This window comes from Synchiropus splendidus, chromosome 12 (assembly GCF_027744825.2).
Source record: "Synchiropus splendidus isolate RoL2022-P1 chromosome 12, RoL_Sspl_1.0, whole genome shotgun sequence".
NCBI classification, from domain to species: Eukaryota; Metazoa; Chordata; class Actinopteri; order Syngnathiformes; family Callionymidae; genus Synchiropus; species Synchiropus splendidus.
The window spans coordinates 14,877,042-14,898,892 of record NC_071345.1 but is presented as its reverse complement, the minus strand read 5'-3'; the positions used below and the strand labels follow the sequence as shown (position 1 = coordinate 14,898,892).

At 41.0% G+C, this 21,851-nt stretch overlaps 1 protein-coding gene across 2 annotated transcripts; it reads left to right on the top strand.

Moving 5' to 3' along the window:
- The first annotated feature begins 83 nt into the window (after window positions 1-83).
- On the top strand, window positions 84-16,071 carry LOC128768852 (interferon-induced transmembrane protein 3-like). Of its 2 annotated transcripts, none has more exons than XM_053882069.1 (3): window positions 84-328; window positions 669-917; window positions 15,417-16,071. In XM_053882069.1, the coding sequence occupies exons 1-3, from the start codon at window positions 191-193 to the stop codon at window positions 15,573-15,575; spliced, it is 546 nt and encodes a 181-aa protein (XP_053738044.1). In that variant the 5' UTR covers window positions 84-190; the 3' UTR covers window positions 15,576-16,071. The 2 variants fall into 2 exon arrangements, with proteins under 2 accessions (XP_053738044.1, XP_053738043.1); XM_053882068.1 differs by lacking the exon at window positions 15,417-16,071 and adding an exon at window positions 13,395-14,074.
- Window positions 16,072-21,851: the final 5,780 nt, after the last annotated feature.

The following is a 21,851-nucleotide window of genomic DNA, read 5'->3' as shown; positions in this document are numbered from 1 at the left end:
ACAGCTTTTATTTTGGCGGTAGTGGCCGGAAGCTGCATCTTGTCCTTGCCTGCTGATTTCGCTATATCAGCGCACCAGTTGAAGTTAGTATCTGAGTCGACGGAGGAGCCCGTGGGAACTAGTCTCTGTGCGTCAGAACACTTTCCAGGAATTTCCCTTCGACAAAAAAGCATCAGTACCGTTGTTTTCCATGGACCCCAGCGCTCCCTCAGCAGACTGGTCCGATGAGAAGACGGCCATGAACCAGCAGCCACCACCACCGCCCTACCCGGGCGAGTTCTACCAGGGATACCCACCTCCGGGCCCGGGGATGTCCGCTCCGCAGCCGGTGAGTCTTCAGACTGTCTATTGAGTTTAATTCCACGGAGAGGAACTTTATATTCAAGTGGTTTAAATAGTTGGTGTAAGATTATTACACTGAGTATCCAAAAGGTTGAGTGTTTATTTCCTTTCTTTTCGAAAGTTTGTCGTCAAATTGAAGCTTATTTACGAGACTATTATTTTGCCTTTTATTTGTACGGTTTTATATAAGGTTATATGTGACAGACCTGAATTATAACAATTATACAAGACATGTTAGACTCAAATATAAGACTTAAAACACGCATCTGCACACAGGTGAGTGTGTACATTAGGCTTGACTTTGAGTATGTGTACGTTATTTCCAGATGGGCTATGCAGGCCAACCAGGCTATGGAGGCCAGCCAGGGTATGAAGGTGCCAAGTACGGACAGCAGCCATACCCCCAGAATCAGTACGGTCCAATGAATCCGTCCACAGTGGTGGTCCAGCCCACTATGTATGTGGCCCAAGCCCCCCTGGCCAACCCGGTGAACGACCACTTGTGCTACTCCATCTTCACCATGTTGTGCTGCTGCCTGCCGTTGGGAATTGCTGCTCTCATCTACTCCATTAATGTGAGTCACGTTCAATACGTTCGCCGCATCCGCCGTCTGTGTTGGGAGACAGTGCCACGCCCAAAGATATAGAGGATCAACGACTGTAGAAAACAGGTCAAAATGTGTGGTGATAAATGCAGACGTAGCTCATCATCAACCACAGTCAAGTCAACAAAACCATCAACAGTATGACGGCGTCACATTGAAAAGCTCTGAAATACTCTTAAACTTAATCAATCATTTACGGATGCCATCCTCAGGAAACATGTTCCATGCTCCAGTAAACGTCAAGAGCATAGATGAACAAAATGTCGTCACCTTATGTTGGCAGGTTGATAAATCAGTCAGCATCACATGCTGCCACACTGCTTTCATATACCTTGAAAACTACTGGCACCATGAGAGTAAAACTAAGCACTATGATATAAGATGCTCCAAAAAAGTGTTGTCTATGGACCGGAAACCCGTATCCATTTAGTGAAGTCAGAAAAAGCTACTTGGAAAAAAACACAAACCACCAGATTAGAAGCATTAGCTCTCAATGACAGTTATTGATCGGGTCATAACTTGGATGGAACAACTCATGAAAATAAAATGGTAAAGGGCAAGCTTACAGCTAAAGCTAAAAAAGCTTTAAGGTGTTTCCATTATTTTGTCCAACCCCGGTATACTGTATATATTTATATTGCGACACCTGTTGAGTCATCTGAACTGCAATTACTTCCTCATCATCTTCAATTGTGTTTCATTCATCACTGTTGCTGTCATTGAAATTTGAAGAGGAAGAGACTGGCATGGTTGTGGGCGTGCATGCGATGTGGCAGTTTGGTTGTGTGACGATTTGGGTTGTTTTTCTATGGTTGTTGTAAGTGTCACACTTATGCTTAAATCACAGCGTTCAAAGGTGCATTCGGTTGCTACGTTCCTTAATGAGGTCACGTACTGATCCTGATACTGATACCGAAGAAAGCATACCACTAAAACCATAAACCAGCTGTACACTTCGAACCACATTGTAGTCCATAGTCCATTTTTTTCAGACAATACTTTGTGCGGACAAAAAAAGTGTTCTCTAACAAACGAATATACAAAGTTGTATTTAAAGGATTTAAAGTTTGCATAATATATATATATATATATATATATATATATATATATATATATATATATATATATTGCGACTGCTGTAGAAACATACCAGAGCAGTGAGGGATTTGTCGTGTTTAATTTCTATATTTACGTAACTAAACAGCAGAAAACAATAATACAAGGTTATCATCTTGAATGTTCAAGTCTACACCCAGAAGCTCCGCCCACTTCGGTCGGAAACTGTGGCCTGAAAACGTGCGAGGGGCCAGCATGTTGCTCCTCCACTTGTATCAAGATTGGTTCACGTGTAGGAATCTGATTGACGCTCTAGACAAAGAAGGGAGTGGTGCACTCTGTGCTGAATTCTTCCTTTCATTCATTCACTGTGTCAGAAAACAAGCCGCGTGCTTGAGCTCTGACTGCGGAGATCGACTTATCGATTTATCCAAAAGTGAAACTTTCTGGATGATGAGCAAGTAGCTGCATGTTATTGTCCTCCAACTGCCCTGGTTAGTAGAGCTGGCTTGTCTGGGTGTGGAGAGCTTAACATTGGGAAACCCCTCTCAACACATCAGTCTTGAACCCAGGCTTGGTGATCACGCATGCTTCCATTTTATATCAAAGCTATTTGCTTCATCAGAAGGTTGGAGTCTAGGCTGTTGTTTAGCACAACATATCTGGGAGTAATTCATTTTTGATTTGAAAGGTGTTTTATACTGAGTCTGTGAATCTGTTGGAAGTTGACAGGCAACTGTTCCGTATAGCTGTTACCTCAAATCAGGTCAGATGATAAAGTGGAGAAAGTGCTGGTGTGGCAGGAATCGGCCCAAAGAGTTGAAATCTGACCATAAAAGAGCAGCTGTTGATGACATGTTTGCCAGGGGCCTCACCCTTATCCCTCACTGGGCACAAGGTTCTGTCAACAGTGGCTGATTATGCAACCTCCAAGCAACCAGTTGCAGTATTTTCGTTGAATTACAAAAAGCTATTTTTCAACAAGCAGATGTCAACAATCCGTCCCAAAATGCTTGACTCAAAACACTGGACTGTTAATGTGCATTTTGTGTCAAGAAGGAAAGAGGCTACCAGGTATTAGTCAAGCTGACACCGAATGTGGGTATATGTATGGGTGCTTTAGCCTACAGGATAAACTTTCAGTCCCCCATGACTGTTCCTTAGTTACATTTTTGGGCTCTTGTTGGATCAGAAATATGAATGAAGTGTGACTATTACATGAGTGTCAAATTAAGAAGTTCATTGTGGGTAATATGAATAGTAGGAACGTTTTTCGGTTATTTCTCTTGTTCATACTGCCCCCAGCTGGCGAGAGTGAGTACTAACAGGGGGACACTGCGGTCGAGGGAGAACACGTGTCTGAATGCCCCTGTTAATATGCCGCTGACCCCATCACCAAAAGATGCAACTCCAGATTATGTTTTCAGAACTTCTGGAATTCAGATGGCGATGCTGGTCATGTAAAGGAGCGCCACTGCTGCCACCAAACTCAGGCTTTTAGCTAGGAGGGCATCTGGCCGTCAAAACATGAAAAAAATGGACATCCAATTCTTGACCGTATCTTGGCCGCCAGATTACGCTGGTATATGGCGGCATCTGTTTTGTTTAGTCACAGTGCAAAACTCCTGCCAGAGCTAGTAAAAGTAGTTACAGGGCAAGGTGATTGTCCATTCCACAGCTGAATCCCATAAGGACTGTGTAGGTGCACATTTTCGGTCCAAACAAACAAGTTTCCCGTACAAGTCCAGATGCTCTGAGATTGGCTGATGCATGTAGGTGACTCAAAATGCATCATGGTATGAGGAAACATAGGAAAACTCTTGAGAGTAAACCTCTGACTCACAGGCCCAACAGGGGGCCCTGGGGTGGCATGCAGAGACTTGCCTTCTCTGCTTTCATTCACTCAAATTCTTTCTTTCAAAGAAAGCGAAACTAGAGAGAATCAAGTCAGGTCACTATCAAGTAGATCTCAATTTGTTGTGGCGATTATATGCACACAGCCACTGGAACAAGTTTTGATTCCATTTTCAGCTGGTCATGTGATGAAAAAATGTTCGAGATGAGTAAATGCGAAGCTGTGAGCACATGTTATGGCTAGATCTGTGATTTGTACAAAGTTTCAACAGTACTTTTACATGATTCACCCACAATTGCTCTGTGAAGTCAGGAAATGGGAAGAGGAAGTGGGTTGTAAAACTCAGAAATTGCATTATTCTATCAGTGTTTTACCCAATGGAGTCTTGTGTGTCTGCACTGCAGAATCCCTCTTATAGGTCAATTACCAGGCTGCTGTTACAACTCAGATCATGTTATATAATAAAAGTCTTATTAACAAATATTGTTGTTTTGGCAAAGAAAACCCAACTTTCTATGATGAAGTTTGTGCCCATGAAACGTTGCAAATACAGATCTAATTTTGAACCTGCTAAGGCATGTGAACCAAGCCAACAAAGACTTCTTGGAATCTCTTCTATCTCTCACCACAATATCTCCAGTGTCTCGGCATAGAATTTCCGAGACAGTTCTTGCTGTTGCCTTGTTGTCGCTCATGGAAACAGTGTTTCTCTCAAGTGTGGAATGTGAGACACAGTGACATCACAACCTTCACTACTGCTTCTGTCCCCTAAAAGTAAAAGTAATAAACTATCAAAGTGTCTTGTGGAAGAATCAGATTGGGAGAGACAGTGGCTACTATGCTTGAGTATATTTGGACTGAGGCCCCAGAGACCGACTGCTGTTATCATCTTGATTTATATGCAGTAAAGAGTCAACTAAATCATTGAGTGGTGTCGTCTCCATGGCGATGTGACCTCACGCATATCTCCATAAAGCACTTTTCCAGACAGAGAATCATGGAAGCGAAGAGCAGAGTTTTTATGAAGTGGTGACAATAAAAACAATAAACAGCAACAGACGTATTTTAGTGATGTTTCTTCCTAAAATTTCCATTAAAAACATGGTGAAATCCACCATAATCATGGCTGTGCTTTCCACTTGTTGTTTAGATGTTTCCACTACCTTATATCTCGTGTTATATTCAGGTGACCACTATTTTTTTAACTGCCTGCAATACGTGACAGTGGTGGCGGCTGAAAGGATGTGGTTGTGATACTTTTGAGCTGGGAAAAACACCCTTGTGCGGTTTCATTCTCCTGCTAGTATGATTCCACTTTTGTACTTGAAGGGTTATGATAGATTTTATAGCCAAAAGTCAAAGCTCTTGATTTAGTGTTAGGTCTTTTTTCCTTCACAGCTCTGGTCACAAGCTTTAGGAAACAATTGAAGACAAGGTCCTGGATACAAGAGGAGGAAATTGTTTTTTTGACTTGAGTTTTGACTTTGTCTTTAGACTCTCCTTTGGTGAGAGAAACCTGTGCTCAGAGTGAGTCCTCCACTGCTTAGCCTAGCTAGCTAGCTCGGAAGCCTTCCGAAGCTTATCCAGGAATGTGATTCGGGCACGTCAAACTAAAGGAGGTTCGAGGGAAGTGAAATCTGGGCCTCTCTGTTTAGACAGCCTACAGGGTGACCTGACCTCAGATAAGCGGTCCGGATGGATGGACTTCTGTACCACAAATCACAACACAACACAAAACACAGGTCTTTATGTTGGCAATTTCAGTTTTGTGATTCAAAATTCCTGTTGTGGAATATTAACAGTTCTAAAGGTAGCCACATGTTCATTCTGACGTTGAACTAAATATAGCAGGATTCACTGAAACACCTGCTGCTTGCCAGTCACTGTGACTCCCACATTAACTATGCTAACAACATGAAGCGTTCCTTGCTACATTCACTGGGAGAGAAGAGACGGCTATATCCGAATGCCTCTTACAAAGCTCCATTATTTACGTACCAAAAAAATGTGATGCGCTCTCCTATTGAGCTCGATGTTTGACGTAGGTTTTTATAAATGTTTGCTCAACAGCGTTTACACAGACTCCCAGGAAGGCCGTCTGGGGAGCATTATCGTCTCTTTCCTGGAAGTAGTTAAGAATGGAAAGACATTACAGAACATTCCTGTAAACCAAATGGTTGAAGACTACAAGATGTTTCATCATTTTACAATAAATGTTGCCAAGTGGAGTACAATTTTGATGGCCAGAGGTCCATCACTTGTAGAAACTGAGTTCAACTGTGTACATGGAACTTGGTCACGTGATGTGGTTCTATTCACTTAGTTTAGGATTTACTACCCTGGTGCACTGGTAGGCAATTGATTTTCACACATTTCCTTCATATTGCGCAATGGCCAATTCATTTATGTGGCTCCTGAGATTCAATGTTTAACATAGTCAGCATTTTGAATGGCCACAAAGTTCCTGCAGTTGGCATTTAGTCTTTTTGCGCTCCAAAGGAAAACTAAGGACACATTTGTTGGTTGCTGTTGCTGTGCTCATTAAATATTTTATTTACAACCGTGCCTGCTTCCGCAGCAAACTGCCATGATGATGGATATTGTTTTTCAATAAAAACAAGACTCAGTTACTGAAGCTGTCTTTTGTCTTCTGTCAGTTATAGAAAAAAAATCAGGCATAGTTGAGACTATTTTCAGTTGAAGGACTTTCCATTTTAAGTCTAAATATATGCATTTAATATGACACAAACTGTTTTTAAAATGTTGGCTTTTGTGTGATTGAGTTTGGGAAACCTGTCTTACAAAGGCTGGAATGGTTATGAGAGGATTTGATGCCAACTATTTAATGAATAACCACAGCCACAGGAATGCGTTATCAAAACTCAGGTTCCGAGGACACATCTTTTTTTTCTCTTTTAGTCAAGCTTTGAGTTGAGCTAAGGTTCGACTCAGCTACAGGCCCTGGTCAAAAGAGTGTTTTAGACGTCAGTATCTGGAATGAGAATGTGTAACGGACTCTCCTATTTGTGAACGCCAACTGCTTGCCAAGCAGAAAGAAGGAGACCAGGTGAGAGTTTAATGTCTTGAAACGCTTCCTGTGCTTAATAGAGATTTCTGGAACATAAAGTTCAGTGTTTCTGCAATAGCTGTTCATTTCCTGCCCAGCAAGGGATAAGTGATTGTTGTTGGAAACAAGATGATTTATGGGGCTACAAATACTCCTATTTAAATATAATCACAGGTGCACCCTTTAAAACCTTGAGTCATCGTCAGGGAGTTGTTGTTTAGACGAGAGAAAGGTCTCCTCTCCCTGAAACTGAGACAGTAATCAATCACATATGTGGAGCTCCAAGTCGATTCCATTTAAAGATGAAAGCAAGTAGCCCTGTGTTTGGGAATGCAGTCGTCACAGAAACGTGTCTATAAAAGCAGCAGACATGCTGCTCAACAAACAGAGCCTGTGTTTCTGTGTCATGCCTGAGTGTTTATCGTCCTAACACAGCAAAGGCACAGGCTGTTCACTCCTGACTTTGCTGCCAGCCTATCACTGCAGGCCTCAGAATCAGGGGTCAAATGGTTTGGGGTCATCATTGGGGGCTGGGTTGGTTGGACTGCTTGGAATGTTCCTACTAATGGGGTGACACTGTAGCCGGTTGGGGGAAAATAAGGATATTTGTAGCATATGTAGTAGAATTTCCCCTTGTTTGGTGTAAAGCCTGAGTTTGTTTACATCTCTGGTTCGACACGAACACCGTGTTTACATTTAAAAATAAGCCTCTCCTATTCCTCTATATGAGGAAATTCACTTGTCAAACATCATGGCTGCATTTGATGGGAAAACAGTTGAGGGAAATGACATGTGACAGGATGTTACAGCACACTGACAATAGGGCAGAAGCTTGCCATTAGCTAGAGAGGCACGGAAACATTGGTATAAGGACGCCCAAACACAAAAGGTCAGATTTGATAAAGTGAAAACCAGCTGCTCTGCTTTTAATCATTTGAAAAATGTATGAAAAAAAGATATTTGATATTGTACTCGTGGGCCCACTCGTAGGATTTACAATCTCCTTTACCTCTTGCGGGGTGACATTGGCTCCAGTCCTCAGTGGCCTCACGAGGTGAATACACAGAAGATAGCGAGTGCGTGACGGGAACATAAATGGCCAAACATTTTAAATAAAAACCTGTGAAATTAGATGAACATGTAAAAGGCCTGTCTGCTTGTTTATGATCAGGCTATATTTAGTCTCAGACAGACAGAGGAAATGCCTGCTAATTCGATCGAAGTAGCAGAGCAGGGGTGCAGTAAATTTGATAAGCTCCATTGTCCTTGTCTGTGCTATGCCTGAGAGCCATTTGTCATTACTGACAACAAGAAAGGCCCACCGACCTAGGTACCATTTAAGGTTCATCAAACAACCTATACATCAACAAAACCATTTTCAGACTCAGCTCTGGACTTTGTTCAAATGAATAAAATCTTTTTTGTTCTGTTCATCACCATTACAGTATCGGGTAATTGTAGTGCTTTCCATTTCCACCCAGGATTGGCGCTGCCAATCTCAGATATCAGAAATTCCCAGTTAAAACACCTCCATAGTAATCCATTCACTGTGGTAAATTGTACCTGCGTCACAGATGAACATCAGTATGTTTGGACGGGGAACAAGTTAGCATCGCCTAGTCCAACCTGTGTTATGTGTCCCCAGTAGCCCTCAAAACAAGGGAGTCAACGGGTAGATCATTGTGCCCAGTCGTGGAAGTGTCCTGCATGTCGCAATACCTCTGATAAAATGTCGACAGTTCATCTCATAACATCAGTTATTGTTTATCTGTTTGTGTGTTTATATAGAGTGTCAATAAATGCTGAAGGCTTTGCAAGAAGATGCAAGAATACCTGCTGTCAGTAAAGTTTTGGGGCAATTTTTTTCAGCGATTGAGAGACTTCATCGTCACAAACAGCAGCAGGCGGTCAAAATATAAATTTAAAAAAATGAAATAATAATAATAATAAAAGAAGAAATCGAGATGTAATGTTGCTAACATCTGCACTGCAAGTTAAGATGCTTTTTCCATGAGATGCTGGGGGAAAAACAAACCTGAGCAATGTCACTGTCGTTTCAGTGACATTGCATGGAGGTAACTCTGCATTTGGCGTACAGCATTAAAAAAATGGACAACTTGTTTTCAATGAAATAGTCATGACTTAATTTGTCTTTTCAGTGAGTATTGTGAGAGGTTTTTTTTAAGTTAGCTGGGTATAATATCACGATGATGTGATATGTTATGATATCACATCATAACCTAAGAATCATGATGCGTATCATATCGTGAGGTTGCTGTCAGTTCTTGGGGACAGACATTAAAAAGAGACAGAATAAAACCCTTTTATTTTTCACAACTTACGCAGTGGTGGATTGTTAGGTAACATGGGAATTAACATTTTTGATGGGTAGATCACTGCACAATGACTCGCGAGTCAGTAGAGTGGCTTCATAAAGAGTCCACCAGTCCATCGCAGAGTGCCAACAGAGAGACAATGTCTCACACTTATGTAGATCTTCAGACTGCCAGAGGACTCTGGGCGCCCCACTGTAGCCTGTGCCAGCATGAGTAGAACATACACACTCTCAACAGAAAGTTGTTGTCAGAATGGTTCTTCTGAAATCAGAAGTCTAAAAAGTTGAATATGCTAGATGAATGTTCTCATCAGTAGATGTGAGAGGTAATGAGAAAGTGTCCCCAAATGATAAAGGATTTCCTAAAGTGGGACGGCCTGGGTGCAAAACAAAAGTGCACTAAAGAAAATACCAGCTCCGACGGTTGCCTGGCAGCTGACCATTGAGTGTGCGACGGGGGAGGGTCACATGATTTAATTGTTCAAAGCAAACACCTTTGGCCTTCGCTCACGTGGCTAATATTGGATTCGATAATTTGATTTCCCAGAAATCCTGTTTGCTTTTGGGCTCGAAGGTTACAGCGTCTAGTTTGTTACACATCTGTTGCAGTGGCAAAGTTGAAGAATCACTCTTATCATGCAGAAGGCAGGAGGACTGTTTTAATCCTTCTAGATGTTTCCCTTGAGGTTCATCATTATCCAAATATATTCCATTTTCCATGCAGACTTGAGCAAAATGTGGCTCAAGGATTCAAACTTTTGAGCCGTTATGATCGCCTCTACTTTTGTGTTCGATTCAGTCCCTCACGCAAGTTTTATGTTGTGGCTAAAAATGCCTCATTTTACGGAACTTTTTATTTTTATTGAGATGAGAGTTGCGATGGTTCTGGAACAACATGATAGGAAATAGCGAACATTGTAAATTAGCTTGTGACAAACTAGTGTCAGTTTTAGCCCAAACAATTGCCTGCAACAATTATTGACAAATATGCTTTATTTGCAAAAAAGCAAAGAGTGTTTTAAGTGCAAAGAGCACACACACACATCAATACGCATGATATATAGAAAAAGACATGGAAATAAATACATCTTTTCGATTATGATGTTTGGATGAGTCTAAGTGGTGAAGATTGGAATGTTTGTGTGGGTGTGTGACCGGAGTTGTTCAGTGGTGGATAAATACAGCAAATTAAAGCAGTACATAGAGATGTGTTACACAGGGAGGGGATGTACAATGTCAAAAACAGCATCAGGAGAAATGGACCTTCTGGTCAGCCATGTTTGTTTACATCACACTCCGCCACCGCTTTTTAGGTTTGTCCACTTAAAAACTGGGATTTGGACATTCAATTAAGATTTGTCTACGTCTGAATCGCTACCCTTGGCTGCAGTATTTGTGGGCAAATGTGAGCGTTTGCTGTCACTCATGACTGGAGTGAATTTCATCACGCACGTGCTGCATAGAGGGATCTGTGAAAGGAAGTGAATGACTGGTGGAATTTGAGCAGAGCCGAATGATGCGGAACCGGTGGCAGAAAAAGGAACAAAATCAAGGAACAGAACCTGATGAGAGTAATTGACAGGAAGATATGGAACACGTACAATCTAACAGTAGCATGTGACAGTCAAGTACCGCAACGCACAGAGCAACCATTAAAATAAAACATAACATGGTGGTCAGACCTTTTGCTTGGTAGAACAACGGAGCTAAACAAGGTGAACAAAGCAAGAACTAAAGAACACATGGCTGCCAGAACTAGCGCATGGATGTAGTCTACAAATGGTCTAGCACAAGAAGTATACAGATGGTTAGAGATGGACCAGAGCCAGTTACTCAGTCACTCTCACCAGGTGAAGCCTAAATTGCTAAAATCCCTGCAGCAGTATTACCTCCACTTTGGTTGTGTTTTCCATTGGCATTGGTTTGTGTGCAGTAAAACTCTAATAGTTATGGATGGCAACCCATTAGATTGGTGAACACATATTAAATATTAATACGATAATGTCTTGCGTGTTTGCCGTTAATAGTCAGTAATTGTGGTGTTTATTAGAGTGATTCTTTGGAGTCCATTTTAGGGTAAAATATAGTCAAACTTAACATGACGCTTAAAAATTCCCTTTTATGACTTTATAACTTGCTAATGTGTATGTGTATAGCTATGACACACACTTCAATAATACCTGCTCTCTGCTCTCAAGTAACAACATAGATGTCAATGAAATTTGCCAGACATGTTATGTTTGGTGGTGACCAAAATGTGGCTTGCTTAACTGCTGTTGATGTTTTTTTTCTCCTTCATCGCTCCTGACAGTCTTCATGTTGATGTACAGTAGCCAGTTACGCTACTGCCACCCGCCTGAGTACAATCATAATGTATTTTTCTAACTGGGCAATAATATTAACACCACGATTAGGGTGAAAATGAGTGGCTTGGTGGAGTAAATATATTAGTATTTGGCTCTGTCAGAGAAGAGTTACGATAGTCTGCCATTTAAGGAAGCAGCCATTTCATTTCATGAATGACAGAACATCTTCACACAGCTGCTTTTGTGGATCTCAGCCTAATTGAAAGCAGACATCTGCTGCACCACAAACAACAAAGGTTTTTTTTGCTGAGATTTGATTCGACAAGCTGGAAGGTCTCTGATGTGAGTGCTTGGAGGAAGCAATTGCTCAACATCTGGATCACATGTCATAAACGGCCCTGAAGTTTGACGCAAATTCAGTCTTTAAACATAGTCTATAACCAAAGTGACGCCCAAGTCCTGGGATCCTTGTGCAACCAGTCGCCTGTCACGTGGTAGCAACAAAGCCACGCCCAGGAAGTATCATGTGTTTGCAGCACTGAGAGTGTGGCTCAGAGGCGGATAATCACAACCAGCTTCACTTTCTCACGGCATCTCTGTCACACACCAACACACGTTTTCTGAAGCGTTTCTCGGCTATTAGCCAACAGTTTCTCACGGCTCTTTGTCTTTGCTTAGCAAACTGGACCTGCAGTAGTCAGCAGACCCATCTGTCCCCAGCTGTTCACCTCTGTCACGCTCCATGTTCCCTCCCTTCCAAGTGTTTTCCACTTCGCACCAATGTTGAGGAGAGATAATGTCATGAAGGAATGAGATGTGTGGACGTTGTCCAAGTCCCTCTGAGCCAGGCAGTGGCTTTTCCTGCTTATCTGCAGTGGAATTTTTTTCATTTATAAGCCAAGATAAACATGTTTTTTTAAAACAAATGTCCATGAACTAATTAGGAATTAGTATTAGTAGACACAGATCAGTTCTTAAAAAAGATAAACAATGTCATTTTGTTCAGAGCTCTGTTAGAGATGGGAACGATCAGATCCAGTATCGGTATCAGGCTGTGATACCAATGTTTGTAGCCGATCGGTAATTGCCGACATGATGACCGATCCAAGAACCGAGTCTGAGCTTCCTGTTTTCAGCTGAAATCTCTTCACGGTCAGCTGCTCTGCAAGTTCACTGCAAACTGTGGAATGAATTTCCTGTGCATTGGTGAGAGGCAAGAGACGTGCCTTGGGAAGTCCATTCCACAGTTTGCGGTGAGCTCGCAGAGCAGCGGTCTGAGACTTCAGCTAAAAACATGGTGTCATCTAACATGCGAACGTTTAGCAGAAATCACCCAGAGAAAAAAACTCCCTGACTTCAGTCCTGGGATGTGCTGTATTTATGGGTCAGTTGGAACCCAAAGCACACGTAAGTGAAGTGGAGCTTTGGTGTTCCTTGGCAAAACACAACAGGAGCGTGAGACCACGAGATGGTTAAGCAAGGCTTTGTGTAACCGAGCAGCACATTGGATGTATTCAAATCGCAAATGCAGTGTGTGTCCTTAAATTCGTCAAATATCTCGGATGTTGGACTTCACACGTCTGTCCCACATCACTTGGAAAATGGATATTTACGCTTCTAGAGCAAGTCCGTTTTTTTCCTGATAAAATGAAGCAGCATCTTTTATCCATTCACTTTCTACATATGGCTGATTGTCCTCACAGAGATGATTTTATTCTTTACTAAAAAGGTCAACCAAGCCACTTCATGATTTCTCCAGTGTGTACCAGACTTGTAGCCCTTAGAAGATAGTATTTTCCACCTCTGAATTCAATTCATTGGTTTCCAGACACGTGAAGCCAACCACTTGGGCGACCGCATGGCGGCCGAACGCAACAGCAGGACAGCCAGAACCCTGAACCACGTGGCTCTGGGCCTGGGCCTGGGTTGCTTCATCCTGATGATCGTCTACGTGGCAGTTATGGTCTCCGTCCTCGGCAGCCGATAAATCGGTCGACTCTCAGATTGCTACTTCCCTATCTACAGCGCTTACCTGGCAAATCTCGAGCTACCAAAGCTATTTGTAATCTGACTTATGCATAAAATATGAATGTTCAAAAACAAGTGTGACAACACCTTGATTTGTTTATCACCTGTGCCTTCGCGTCCCTGCTTTATGTACCGCTCTCTCTCTCTCTTTTTTTTTCAAGACGTAGTGTTTTAGTGTGTATAGTGATGCACGCGGTATGCTTGATACAAATGTACCATACTCTTTCGAAACATATTGAAATGCTGTTGCCTTTTCAAATCAACACTTGGCTGTGATTATGTATCAAGTACAAAGTTTGTATGAAAACTAACCAAAAACACATTTGTTTGCTACAGAAAAAAAATGTTCATATTTGGTTTCAAGGCAGATTATAATTGTTATTTTATTTACAAGTTTCCAAGATTAGTGTTCTCGCTACTAAACAGAGCTGTAAAAGCATATTGCAAAATTCTTTTCTAAATAAAGATATTAACATGGAAGGTGTCAGTGTGTTTCATGAATTAAAACAATTGACTGCAGCTGCATTCAATTGTTTTGACAGTTCTCCAATATACTGTATATTGGAGACTGAAAACAGGATTTCCATCTGGTCTCGGCCATTTATTCAAACTTCCTCTTATCCCTTTTTACTTAACAAGTTTAATTGTGAACGGTTACTTAGACTTAGTGGATCAAGAGTGCATTTGAGAAAAGCACACAGTGACATTCAAAAGTTTCTTTCAAACCACAAAGTGGCTGTTCATGATGCCTCATATCCTGTTTTGGGAAGAGCTTTTTTTTTAATACAATTGAAAAGAATCAAGTCAATCCAAAATAAATAATTAAATTTGCGGACCACATATTAACCATCTATACTACGTCATTTTGTTCAGAGCTCTGTTAGGGATGAGACTGATCCGATTCAATATCGATATCGGCCACTGATACCAACGTTTGTGACAGATCGAGAATTGCCGACATGATGACCGATCCACGAGCCGAGAGTGAGCTTTATGTTTTCAACTGAAATCTCTTCACAGTCAGCTCCTCTGCAAGTTCACTGCAAACTGTGGAATGGATTTCCTGTGCGTCGGTGAGAGGCAAGAGACGTGCCTTGGGAGGTCCATTCCACAGTTTGCACTGAGCTCACAGAGCAGCGGTCTGAGACGTCAGTTGAAAACATGTCGTAATTTAACATGCAAGCGTTTAGCAGAAGTCACCCGGAGAAAAACCTCCCACACTTCAGTCCCAGGATGTAAGGTATTTATGAGTCAGTTGGAACCCAAAGTACACGTAAGTGAAGTGGAGTGGAGTGGTAGTGGTCGCTATCAAAACATAATAGGAAATCAATAAATCTGAATACATATCAAATGCTGATGTGAAAACTTCAGAGTTGCAAATTTGTTTTCAGGATAATGTTTTTGCTGGTGTCAGGATTTCATGTTTCCCGACTGCCTTCTGTGGTCTCACTCCGACCTCTAGTTTCCTTCTCTAATTAATGCCTATCAACAATAATGGTGAAAAAAACGCTAACTGAGCTCTGGTATCGGCTTGGAGGAATATCGGCATCGGCAGATATCGGGACCGGAAGTCCATAAGCTCTGTCTGTGGCGCTTTCAGTTTATAACAATGTGGGGTTTCATTGAAATGGTTGCTGAAAACCAAAGACCTCAGAGCGGAGAGTGCCACCTAGTGGCCCCTGAAAATGTTACATGAAGCCCATCACTGCTGAAGGCTCATGAAGCTGATTGTCCTCACAGAAATGACTTTGTTCTTCACTTGTAAGGTCAACCAAGTCACTTCATGATTTTCCACCTCTGAATTCAATTCATTGGTTTCCAGACACGTGAAGCCAACAACTTGGGCGACCGCATGGCGGCCGAACGCAGCAGCAGGACAGCCAGAACCCTGAACCACGTGGCTCTGGGCCTGGGCCTGGGTTGCTTCATCCTGACCCTTGTCTACGTGGTAGTGGTGTTCCACCTCACCGGCGGCCGATAAATCGGTGGACTCGCAGATGGCTACTTCTCTATCTACAGCGCTTACCTGGCCAATCTCGAGCTACCAAAGCTATTTGTAATCTGACTTATGCATAAAATATAAATGTTCAAAAACAAGTGTGACAACACCTTGATTTGTTTATCACCTGTGCCTTCGTGTCCCTGCTTTATGTACCCCTCTCTCTCTCTCTTTTTCCTGACGTAATGTTTTAGTGTGTATAGTGATGCACGCGGTATGCTTGATACAAATGTACCATACTCTTTCAAAACATATTGAAATGCTGTTGCCTTTTCAAATCAACACTTGGCTGTGATTATGTATCAAGTAAAAAGTTTGTATGAAAACTAACCAAAAACACATTTGTTTGCTACAGAAAAAAAAGTTCATATTTGATTTCAAGGCAGATTATAATTATTATTTTTTTACAAGCATTTGTGTTCTCTCTACTAAAAGCATTTTGCAAAATTCTTTTCTAAATAAAGGTATTAACATGGAAGGTGTCAGTGTGTTTCATGAATTTTAACATTGGCTGCCGATGCATTCAATTGTTTTGACAGTTCTCCAATATACTGTGTATCGGAGACTGAAAACAGGATTTTCATCTGGTCGCAGCCATTTATTCAAACTTCCTCTTATCCCTTTTACTTAAGTTTAATTGTAAACAATTTCTTGGGCTTCATGTACAACACGTGGACTCTAAAAACTACCTAATATTGTGCCTTTATTTCATGTGAATTTTCTATAATTTATGGAGGTGGAAGTGCTCATTTTTAGTTGAATATTTGTTTTACATTTACATTGAAAATGTTTTTAAAATGTGTTATGATCTTTTTCATTTTCCCATGATCATTTTCAAAACAAAAATAACTATTGTTTCAATCCTGAGCTGGTACTGGCAGGTAATTTAGCACCTCTCTTCACTTGAACAAACAATTGTAAATTATGCATGGAATGCAGTGTGAAGTAACGTACTTTAAGTGAGGTTTGTGTTGTCAGCATGACCTTCAAACTTCACAGCGATGACCCACAATGACACAGTGAACTTTTCCGCTGTGAGTACCTGAGTTCTACGAGTCAAATGTGAACGGTTTCCAAGACCGTGGACCATGTCTTATTGACTTTTAATGAGGTGTGAAGTAGTATCAGAGAGTCTGTCTGGACCAAGCTACATTACTATTGATGGTAACACTAGGAACTGATGTCTTGATTTACATGCAGCGGAGAGTAAAACTGTATTATTATTGTGTAATGTTACCTCCGTGATGAGGGGTGGCGCTGTGGCCTCTCCAGTTCAACTGTCAGTAGGAAGCAGCAGTATTGGACGAATGCTGCGATCCAGGTACTGTGGAAGTTGGAAGACATCACAGCTGAGTTTACTGCAAAGAAGATGGCGACGTCAATGAAAGCTATTCTCAAGGCTGCGTTTTATATATATATATATATATATATATATATATATATATATATATATATATATATATATATATATATATACACACAAACAACAAGAAAGGCAGGATGGGGTGGAAATACAAATTAGTGGAATGTGTTTGTTTTCGTCTGGTGTATTTCATTTAATCTAAACTTCTGCGTCCTGTTTACGTTTGAGGACGCCATCTTGGATTGCAAACTTGAGGTTCCCACCTTCAGACTGGGAAGTCCTACGTCATCAGGGGGCCGGGCTGGGAATTTCCCAGTTCCCACTGGAACGCGGCATAAGTTCACGGCCATCATGCTGAATGGAAAAACACACCAGAATCATGGGAGCGATGGTTCAACGCTGTGACCCTGGCGGAGTGGTATAAATAGCGGAAAGGTGCGACAGATTTCTGGATTAAACCAAACAAGTACACTCACCAGAACAAAAACGAAATATTGAGACAAGACGTTCTGTTTTCTTTGTATCGCTGGAAACGTATGTTATTATAGTTGCCTGCACCACACCTGTCTAATGTTTGTGCCAGGTTGAAAACGCTGACAATGCACCAGCAAACCAGAGTGACAGTTAAATCAAATTCGACAAGTATTGACTATTGACGACAACTATTGACACAACAGAGCCGTGTTTCAGAAGGGCGTGTGTGAACCATGAGTCGATCAGCAAATATAGATAACGGTTCTGTTATCCTAACTCCATTTCCTTATACCGACTAATTCCATCCTTTAATCTCCTGCACGAAACTGCACCATATCCGTAACCATATCTCACTGTTTTGTGCTGTTTAAATTGTTGGTGTTTGTATTTGTTTTTATGTTGAAGCTCCTACATGTGTCTGCAAGGTGTTGCTTTAGATTATTATTATTAGTGGTGGGAATTTAAATTAATTTAAATTAGTGGTGGGAATTAATTAATTCATCGCGTTTGTTTTAATTTAATTTCATTTAATTGAACAGTTTTCTCTCCAGACAACAGGGAACCTTTGTAAGTGCAGGAGTTCCTGGTCCACTGATCACACTGATGCACAAAACACGTCGCAGCTAGGATGATAACAACAACAAACATGGAGGAATCCCTGAACAAAAGCAAACAAAAGCTTCTGTTTGCTTTAGTTCAGGGATGGTTTTCTCTACACAATGGCCAGGGTTTCCACTACTCTGAATGTACTTGAAATTCATATAAAATTTAAATTCTTATATAAATATTTTCAAGACATGAAAAGAGCTTTAGTTTAAATAAGGTGATATAAAAACTTGAATATAGCCATCATTCTGATTTATTGTGCTATTGTCAAACTGATGCAAAATGAACAATATTTTGTTGTTTAAATGTATGTATGGCTCCATCATTGGATTCAGTAATATACCAAAGTCAGTCAAATTGAAAAATGTGGCTTCTTGTGGCAAATATTCCTATACAATTAAACTGCAACTAATTGGGATTATTTAATCACAAATTCTCTAATTAATTAGATTTTTTTAATTGAGTCCCATCCCTAATTATTATTTGTAGTAATTGTAATAATAATGATAATAATAATAATAAACTGTACCAGATACTAGATTGTCTTCACTTCTTTCTGACGAGTTTGCACTTCTGAGTTTATGTCACTGGTGCAGTTAACGTTTCCTCTGATCTTCTGACGTTAGACTGTAGTTTATTTACTGTTTTGTTATTCAATTTTTTGTGTTTTGTTTAACTTTATGACAGTATAGAGAAGCAATTGATAAACCATGAGAGGAATAAGTTGAAATTCAACATGGCGAAAGAGGAAGAGGAGTGTAAGACATTGTTAATGCTAACAGGTACCATCACTTAGCAAACCAAAGACACTTGAGGTGACAGTTAAAATTCAACTTATTTCAGTCTTTGGTGAAAAGCCCAACAGTTGTGGCCATGATATGATACCGTGAAGTAAACTACATCAATGATCATGGATAGATTTCAACGCCTGTCTCTTTTGGTATTGACTTAGCGTGTTAGCGCCAACCAGCAGAGAAGCCCTTTCAGTTTGTTTACATAACGTACTCTTCCGACCCAGCGAGCATGAGACTCTGATAGATGCCTCTATTTCACTGTCAGAAAACCAAACGTTGAATTACGGTGCTTTACGTTCAAAAACGGTAGTTATTTTAACATTGAATCAACACTGGCAACATGAAATCCTGATGTCTTTTGTTGACCTTCAAGCCTGGGAAGTGCACCACGTCTAGGACTTTCTTTCACAGCTCACTGAACTGGCCTCACAATGAAATGCATCCCACCTGAAATGTGCTCCCTCAGGAAGTGGCTGCCTGCGACAGTAAATGTTTGCAACATGTTTGGCTGGAACGTCAGAGGAGCATTCTTGAGACCGTGAGTCATTTGAACTTTCTGTCTGATTGTGAAAGTGTGGAGAAAGAGAAGGGGGAGAAGTGAGCTTCAACAAACCAGCCTGGCTGGGAAGTGGCAATAGTTCCGGAGATGTCCCTCCCCTTTCCGCTCGTCCACCTCCCACATCATTTTCTGATTAGCTGGGAGCACACAGAGAAGCCCGGTGTTACGGAGGAGTGAAACGTTGAGTGAGTTACGAACGTGTGCGTGATGTTTTCATGAACGCAGTCATGACGGCTCAACAGAGATCACTATTAGCTGGTGTTGATGACACCTTTTCATGTGCCCGTAATAGATTCTCGTGACCTCAGATGCCACATGATCAGCGTTGGAAAGTACACTTTCAAACCTCCTGGAATGGAACGCTAATGTGTACAACACTATCAGAGCAGCAGATGAGGATCAAGGCATGGAAAGCCCACCGTCCGTCACTTTAAAGGCTCTGAAGGAAAAGGCCCTGATCGCAGTCAGACGTCATAAATAACATCTTACAGTTTTACCTCCTGAAGCTGGTAATCACAGTGTCATGTGATGGTGCCTGGACTTGCTAAAAGCCCTTCAGTAGACGCTGAAAGGAAATATAATCCAGGCTCTGAGCCACACCCCTAAGCCCTCATGCAGTGGTTTTATGATTTGAACATGGTGCAGAAATGCTGCTTTGGGGTTTTACCATGATGTTTTAAGTTTGAATACGTATTGCAAAGTAAAATCGTGGTTTTCTTTCTCATTTTCATGCACACACATCATCTAGATGAATATTTCAGAAAATGTGCTAAACTCACTCCTTTTATTTTGCAGGTCATTTCTATCTGTCTCAGATTTAAAAAGCCCAATTTTCATCATGTGAATATTTATTGTAAGCATTCCAGAGACATGGAATTTTGATCCGTTCCTTCTTTTTGACTCCCACTCTATCAACAACAATACGGAAGAGGATTAGGGCCAGTAAAGAAAAAAAAATTGGCAGAATTCGGGGTTATCATTCTTCCTTTAATCTGTTCACTTTCTGCATTTTTCTGCCTTTTTTTGTTCTTTCTCTTTTAGTCACCAGCACCACTTCAGCAGTAAATATAAGATGTTTAAAGGCTAAAATTTTCTTCTTTTCATTGGCCATTTTTTAAATATTATTTCAATAATTAATAATTTGTCTTTTTATCTTGAATGCTTTGTTATGTTGATTGATATTCAAATGTAATGCAAATAAAATGAAATATTTCAAAAGGTTTCGTGGCATATTTACACTTCTTTGCATTCTTAGTTATATTTAATCTTTTTAGGCTCATTTTGTCCTTGTTACTTAAGTATAGATTTTTCCATCATGTTTTGTGGTCATCGCTGTCTTTCTTTTGATGATGGCCCCTCACACCCGGTACAGTTTCTGATGTGGCCCTGTAGGAAATTTTATTGCCCACCACTGCTCTAGGCTGATTATCACATCCGGTTTTCTCCCCGGCTTTGATGAACCAGCTTCTTGAAATGGACCCCAGAAAAGGCCACAGTCGGAGCAGGTTTTTGCTCCAATACACACAACTTCACCAGGCAGGTGTCAGGTGTGGTTTCGGGTGATGTCTGATTGCTTAAACTTTGTTTGCTTGTTTTTGACAAAAATCCTATTCTGGATCAGTTTGGTTAACCAGGTTTACATTTATCAACATTTTATGACTTTCCCTTAGCCTGCGTCCGGTCACGTGACCACATCCATCTTGATATGTATAGATACAGACAGACAGGCAGACAGACACAGACAGAAAGATAGATAGACAGACAGACAGAGTTGCAGCGAGCTGCAGCGTGTTGGACAACTTCCAATCCTGGACAATCGCCCAGTACAAACAAAAATGCCTGAAACGTTAATCAAACCAAAGTGGTGCTCAAAAATGGCTGCAGCAATTCAGTGAAAATAGATCAGCCGACACTCTAGCGCTCACTGGGCACTGACGTTTGCTTTAACGTCACCATGTACAGACGGATCGCGTGAATAAGACGAACGAATGTTCCTTTGTTGACATAGGTGTGTTCTCAAGTTCCAAGTTCGGCGCCAACTGAATCGTATCATCGACCCGAGGAGAAATCTGGCTGTGGCTTCAGCCGTCGATGCTGCCATCTGCCGGTTGAAGTTAAGACACAACGGAAGTCAAGGTTTAACGATCATAAACCCCATAAGTGGACACAACATATGTCCGTTATTTGTACTGTTATTTTTATTGATGTTTATTTACATTTTCAACCAGTATGTCTATGACTAACCAACGGCTTTTTTTTGTCATTGATATAGTTAGTCGCGATTACATTACTCCTACGTCATACTTCCGGTGACACCAGTTATGAAATAAATAAATAATTAAATAAATAAATAAATGCAAAGAATTGCGGCCCCAATTTCTACGCAAATGTAAAGGCATATGTAACGGAGTCAAAAATCTATTATTTTATTTCAATATGTTTTATTTATTTTGTTTATAAAT